Source organism: Pterocles gutturalis, unplaced genomic scaffold (genome assembly GCF_000699245.1).
Source record: "Pterocles gutturalis isolate BGI_N339 unplaced genomic scaffold, ASM69924v1 scaffold42118, whole genome shotgun sequence".
NCBI classification, from domain to species: Eukaryota; Metazoa; Chordata; class Aves; order Pterocliformes; family Pteroclidae; genus Pterocles; species Pterocles gutturalis.
Genome location: NW_010119521.1, coordinates 10,017 through 16,824, shown reverse-complemented (window position 1 = coordinate 16,824; position 6,808 = coordinate 10,017). Strand labels below are relative to the sequence as shown.

At 54.9% G+C, this 6,808-nt stretch overlaps 2 protein-coding genes across 2 annotated transcripts; both read left to right on the top strand.

Annotated features, from left to right (window-relative positions):
- The first annotated feature begins 31 nt into the window (after positions 1 to 31).
- LOC104464035 (protein S100-A7-like 2) lies at positions 32 to 694 on the top strand. Its single transcript, XM_010076595.1, has 2 exons — positions 32 to 109; positions 530 to 694. Exons 1-2 carry the CDS (start codon positions 32 to 34, stop codon positions 692 to 694), a joined length of 243 nt encoding a protein of 80 aa, XP_010074897.1.
- A 3,148-nt stretch (positions 695 to 3,842) lies between these two features.
- LOC104464034 (protein MRP-126-like) lies at positions 3,843 to 4,961 on the top strand. Its single transcript, XM_010076594.1, has 3 exons — positions 3,843 to 3,851; positions 4,457 to 4,615; positions 4,776 to 4,961. The coding sequence occupies exons 1-3, from the start codon at positions 3,843 to 3,845 to the stop codon at positions 4,959 to 4,961; spliced, it is 354 nt and encodes a 117-aa protein (XP_010074896.1).
- The last annotated feature ends 1,847 nt before the right edge of the window (positions 4,962 to 6,808 follow it).

Here is a 6,808-nt window from a genome sequence, read left to right as displayed (position 1 = left end):
GGATGTCTACCACCGCTACAGCAGCCGGCAGATGCCACTCGACCTCCTCAGCTTCAAAGACTTCAACACGCTGTTGCACGAGCAGGCACCGACCTTCCTGCAAGCTTGTGTGAGTGTTGTGTTCCCCAGGGGGATGCTTTCCTTGGGGGGATGGTGGGAGGGGATGAGGGGGAGGTTGCCTCCAGGGATGCTCCCAGGGGAGTGGGGAGGAGTCCCCACCAAGGGTTGTGGTTCATGAGTGGGTTTCTGTCATCAGACCCCACTTGTCCATGTGCTGCGGGGACACCTGCACTCATCCCCCCACCACCGCAGGGGTGCTGAGCAGCCAAAGGGGGGTTTGGGACAAGAGCCCGTCCATCCAGGGCTTTAACTGGGGGCTAACTGCAAGATAAAAAGAGGGTCACAACGTTCCTGCAGCTTCCAAACGCTTCCCAGGGCATGCAAGAATAAAACCGGCTCAGTTTCCACCAGTGGGTGTGCAGCCCAGGGAGGGGTCACGCTAACATGTGTCCTGTCCCCCCCATTGCAGAATAGGGACGATCAGAAATACCTGAACGGGCTCTTCAAGGAGACAGACTTAAATAAGGACAAACAGCTGACTTTCGAGGAGTTCACCACCGTGCTGGGCAAGCTGACCGACGACGCCCATCGCATCATCCACGAGGAGGAGCGCTGTAAACCCGACAAGCATTGAAATCCCCACGCCTGCACCCTGAAAAAAAAAAAACCTCTGAGGGGGGTTGCTTGTAGGAATCGGGCTCTGGCTGCTTTCTGTCTGCTTGGGTCATTCATGCTTGTGAGATAATAAAGCATCACTTGAAGTTCCCCGAGTCCTCCTTATCTCAGCAATCCCTTTTGCATCCGTCTTTCAGCGATGGGGAGGGCAGGCACCACCTGCAGCGAATGCACGGTCCTGCCAGAGCCGTGGGACAAAAATTTACCTAATCGAGGCACCCCAAAAACCCAGTAAATAGCTTAAGATGTGGGTGGGCAAGAGGTGGATTGCTCAGTGTCTGGTCCAAACCAAGAGGACTGGAGTGATGGACTAGGAAGGTATTAATGGCCAGAAGACCAGCACAAGCCTCTCCCTGAGTTCTGTGGGATTTTAACCATCAGCTGCAATATATCGCAGCTCTATGAGAGGTTTTTCTCCTGGCAGAGGAATTTTTCTGCCTAGACTGGGAAGAGCACAGCCAGCCTAGCTTGGGGAAGCACCTTCTGTTTTGTTGATCCTCATCGAGCTTTTTCCCACCCTCATCCAGCTTTTTCCCCTTGGCCATGCCAAGTGCGTCCTCCTGGATGCAGGAAAAATTCATTAATGCCCATGACAACAGCAGTTCACAGCAGAACACAGCCTTTGCCACAAGAACAAGCCAGGGTGCTCTTCAGAAAAAAAAAAAAATACAGAACTCACTATGTGCGTATATATAGCTTCTAGCCCATGGGAAATTCTGAGATTTAAATTTTTCTCTCTAAAACCCAATAAAAACTCAAAATTCAGAGGTTTCCCACACAGCCAACTCATCCGGAGCACTCCCCCCGACCCTGCTGAATCACTTGCTACCCAGCCGAGACGAAACACCCGGCTGGTTCCCATCTTGGAGTTTTCCACCAGTAAAATATCCTTCCCAAAACCCTGATGGGCTCCAGCAGGTCACAGGGGTCTTGTCCCTGTCTGAGCCATCTGAGGATGTTCTGGTGCATCTGGGGATGCAGCTGGTTCCTTGCAGCACCAACAAACCAGTCTCTGGGTGCTGAACGCTGTGTCAGGTCACAGCTGGAGCATCGGATGCTGCTCAAAGGTGCTCAGCAGCCAGAGCTGAGCACATCCCCTGGCTTCCCTGAGCTAAACCCACATCTAGCAACCAGAACGTGTCTCTTATCCTGATTCTGGGCTAAAATCTTCCGTGAAGCACAGCAAATCTCATAGTGACAAACCCTTCCGGGCCCTCTTCCTGCCCCAGCCACTCACTTGCCCGTAAATGTCTGTTTTGAAAGAGTTTTGCAACCGCTGCCAAGCAGGGGGTGCCCCGCCAGTGCTCAGGTCCTCGGGGCACAACCAACCCCAGTCACCTTGAACCAGATCTTTCACTTGCTGTGGCTATTGGACCGCTTCCCGCTCCTTCCTTGCTCAACCCCGGTGGCCCTGGGGCAGGGATTGCAGCTTGCTGCGGTGACTTCGGCACGGCTTACGGGCACGGCTGGACAGGGAGGCTCCCCCTGCAAGGAAACCTGCAGAACCAGGCAAAATGTGGTGCTAGGACAGGTTCTGGTGACCCTAAGTGATACCCAGGCTCCCTGGTCACATCAGTGATTGCGCTGGCATTTCAAAACCAGACACCTGGGGTCTTACCCCTGCTGCCTGCTGGGCACATCTGAGGGTCTGGCCACCATCCCTCTTTGGAAATCCCTGGCCCATCCCATACCCTCTAAACCATCTTTGGCTCTTCCTCACCTCCCAGATGACAAAAATGACCAAAAGCAGGTTCCTGAAATTGCTGCAAAAATTCTGCAATGGGGCGGATGGTCCCCAACACCCTGTTGTGAAACGCCCCAGCCCTTCTCCAGCCATTTCATGCATCAAAGCACTCCTGTTGTGCAATGCCCTGCACCACGCCGGTGAGGGCTGGGGTCCTGGGGGCCGCGGCTTGTGGACCAGGGCTGCATCCCCAAGCTGCTCCTTGCATGGTGCTGCCCTGGGTCACTCATCTGGAGCCCCTGGAGCTCGCCCCGGGCCTGTCCGTGGCCCCGTTTTAGCCTCCACTTTGTGTCTGAGATTAGCGTCATGTTTGGCAGGTTAAACAAATCCCCCAACTAGTCGGCTGAGTCAGCAGGCAGAGCGTTTCAATGAAGCAGCACTGGAAAATCTGGTTTTGCTCCTGATCTTAGCTGCTCTGAGCCAAAGCGCCTGCGCTCCCGTCTCTGCAGCACCGAGAAAAACAACAACAACAAAAAAAGAAGCCACAAAGGGAGGACAGAGTCCTAAAAAAGTAAATATCACTTTTCAGCCACACCTGGGTTCCACAGCCTGGATCATAGCTCCGGTGGGGAGAAACCACCCATGGCACCGGCTGTTGCTAACCTGAGGAGCCCTGGGAACCTGCCCCGTATTATTATTTTCATTTCATGAAGAGCTGCTTGCTGCAGGCAAGGGATGGTCACCCGGCTCTGTCCCTGTCCCCGTGTCACACAGGTAGCCCTGGGGATGGACCAGCCCTGTCCCTGTCTCCATGTCATGCAGGAAGCCCTGGCCGTGCTCTCAGTGCTCTGTAAAGTAGGAGGACAGCGGGACGATGCTTTTGGGTGCACAGGACCACATGGTGCTTGCGCGCACCAGGTCTGCAAGGACGGGGCTGATACAGGACCTAGCAGCGCTGGCTCATTGAAGAAGCACAGGCATGATGCTGTGGGTCCTCTCTGCCTTGTGGCAGGAAAAGACACCCCTGTAGGGGGGAATAAAACCCAAAAAATAGAGGTCAAGTTGAAGAATTGGCTTCTGTTGAGAGCTGATGGAGAGTCGCAGCCCCAACAGCTGGATGGAGGGGGAGAAGCTGGGGGGACCCAGCTGTGGGGACACAGCCGTGTCCTGGCCACCTCCCTGCCACCACCCAGAGTACGTGACACACCGACCTTGCAGGAAAAGCCACAGAGACCCCTTTTTAAGGAACTACCCCAGAGCCTTAAGCAACACAGGAGTGTGTCATGAAGATGTACTGGAATTGGGTGAAATGGAGACATTTCACAACCCCCGGAGGGGTGCAGGTGGACGGCTGGGCTATAAGAGACGCCGCATTTGGGACTGACCCCACTCCAGCCCGAGTCGATCTTGCTGCTTCGCCAAGATGAGCAAGGCAAGTCCAATGGCGACAATGGGTATTATTTAAGATCTCCATGCTTTTATTCCAGGTGCTGGTTGGGACAGAGGTTCAAGGATGCTCGGGGAGCCTCTCCTTGCTGTGTGAGCATCTCTGCTCAGGCTCATCCAAGCTCAACCCACAAGGAGAGAGGTCTCCTCCTGAAAAAGGGTCCTTGCAGCACGATCCAGCCACCAAAGGGGCTCCTGGACATGGGATCTCATTCGCAGTGCCCGCACCTCTACAGAGGTTTTGGCAGTGCCAGCAGCTATTCTGGGAGCCTTGCTCCAGCAGTGCCCTGACTTGAAAAAGGCACATTCTGGAGGGGAAAAAAAAAACATTCAGGTCTTGGATGTTATCTGTAGTTGCACAGTCCAGATCAGAAGCAGGCAAAGGCTGCAACTCCTCTTGGATTCCTTTGGCTTGTAGATAAGAGCAAACTCCAAAAAAACAGCTCAAATGTATTTCCCCCAAAAAAGAATGACTGAACAAAGCCAGGCTGTGTCCTGGTGTGAAGCCGGGGGCTGTACAGGAGCCTCGCTGGTTTATATCAGACTTCCTCTGGTTTCTGACATTATTCATTGTAATTGTTTCTCTTCCAGACCTCCCAGACCCAGGAAGCTCTCTCTGAGCTGGAGAAGGCCATGGATATCATCATTGATGTCTTCCACCAGTACTCGAGACGGGAGGGGGACAGAGACACTCTGACCAAGAAGGAGCTGAAGCTCATGATTGAGAAGCAGCTTGCGAACTACCTGAAGGTGAGCGGAGTCCAAGCTGGGTGACGATGGCACAAGGATGGAGACGCGCACAGCACTGGGCTGTGGGGGACCTGGCACCCGCGAGGGTCCCAGCGAGGCTGGGGGGAGGCTTGAGCTGTGAAAGAGGTGACTTCTCCCTCACTCATCCCTTCCTTTGCAGCACGTGAAAAACAGGGCGACCATCGATGAGATCATGAAGGACCTTGACGTCAACAAGGACGCGCAGATCAGCTTCAGCGAGATGATGCTGCTGGTCACCCGCGTGACCATCGCCACCCACGAACACCTCCACGAGGTCGAGGACCAGCAGCATCAGCACAAACACCAGCACCAACACCACCACTGAGGTGGGCTGTGGTTCCCAGCCAAAGGCACCCGTGCAGCACCGACGTCCACCCGGCTTTCTCCTCTCCATCCCTCCTTGCCCACCTCCCTCCTTCCCTTCCTTCAAGTCTGATGGTTTTGCTGCCAAATAAAGATTTGCCCTGAGGCTGCCAAAGCTCTCCTGTGTGTTTCTGCGTGGGTTTTCCTTGAGACAACGGTCCTGGACCTTGTTCTTTCCCAGCACGGGGTTAAACTCGGAAACAGGCTGCAGGTTCCTCAGCTGGATGCTTAGGGACAGAAACGGGGTTCATTGCAGCTGATGTTCACAATACTGCTTACAAGTTGCTCTACAGGTCAGGGAAGGTTGTGTAATTTGACACGTCTTTGCATTTCCAACTACAAAAAAATAAAGAGCCCATTGTAGGCTGAAAACACTCTGCATGTCTCCCAGGACTAAGCTGCAGCTGTAGGCGGGAGCTGGAAGGATGGATGGGGATGGATGAGTCCCCTTTTCTGGAGGAACCACCTTTTTTAGGGCATTTTTGCTCTGCAGGGTCCTGTCAGGAAGCTGGGGGGTGAATGCATTTAGTTTTAGCTCTACAGCCAGCAGCAAGGTCCAGCCGCTGGTCTTCACATGGACAAGAACTGAGAACCCCAACTCCACCCAGAGCATCCCAAGTTTTTGCACCGCTATTAACAGCTGCTTTCCAGAGTAAGGGGTTGAGCAGCTCCCCCCCCAGCCCTGGCACACTTAGAGCCTCGCTACTGATTTGCAAACACCTTTTGGGGGGGGGAAGGAACAGTTGTGATTTCCTAAGGGTGAGTCAAAGCCCTGAAATCCCCCTGCTCTGCGAAGGAACCTGCCACAAGCTTCCCCAAACCAGCAGCGCTGAAGCAAGCCCCCCGGTTAACACAAGACCGCCGCAAGTTTGCTTCACCGCTGCTGGCCAGGTTGCTTCAGCTTCCTCCGGGGCCAATTTTGACATCTGAATGTCCAACACCTTCTTAACAAGGTAAAAATCTGTTGCAGCGACCAGAGTCCACCCGGTTCTGCCCAATCCTGCACCCCAGCACGGCTCATGCACCTCTAGGTCCCGTTGGGGTCTCTGGAGCAGGTAACAGCCCCACACCCAGGGGACAGAGTGGAGCTGGTTCATTGCCACCACCCTGCCAGGGCAGACACACATCTGAGAACGGAGGGGACACCAAAGCCACCGAGGAGGACGGTGTTAGGTACACCCTGTCGTGCTCAGTTGGGGTGATGGGTGAAGCACCTCACCCGTGACACTGCCACTGCTGCGACTCCAGCAGCACAAAGCAGTTTGAGAGGAGCAGCCCCCAGCCCCACTCGCCTTCCCCCCCAGGCTATAGGGCAGGATTCCACCTCTGCAAGCTGGGGACCAGGCAGGCTGCGACAGGCTCCTGCTGCCACCTGGTGGCATGTGCCACCGAAGCCATCGGGGTGGCCACCAGCCCTGGAGCAGCCCAGGGAGCCCATGGCCCTGCTCTGCAAGGGTTGCACCCTGGGGACACGGTGGCCAATGCCATCGATCGCAGCCAGAGCCCCATCCTGTGACCCCCCTACTCATCATCACATCCCACTTCCACACCACCAGGAGTAGGATTATCCTGATTTACACCTCAGAAAAGAAAAAACCTGAGTTTTGGGGCTCAGCTGACGTGACAAGGACATGCACCGATTTGCAAACACCCCTAACTCCTCTCTCACATCCCCCCTCCTCAATCCCCCACCCAGTTTTGAGGGCTCCTTTCTCTCCCACTGCTGCCCCAGCAGCTCCTCTTTCCTGTGTCCTATGGAGAGCAGGAGAAGCCCCGCAGTTCTTCCAGGGTACAGCCCAAAGCAGCAGG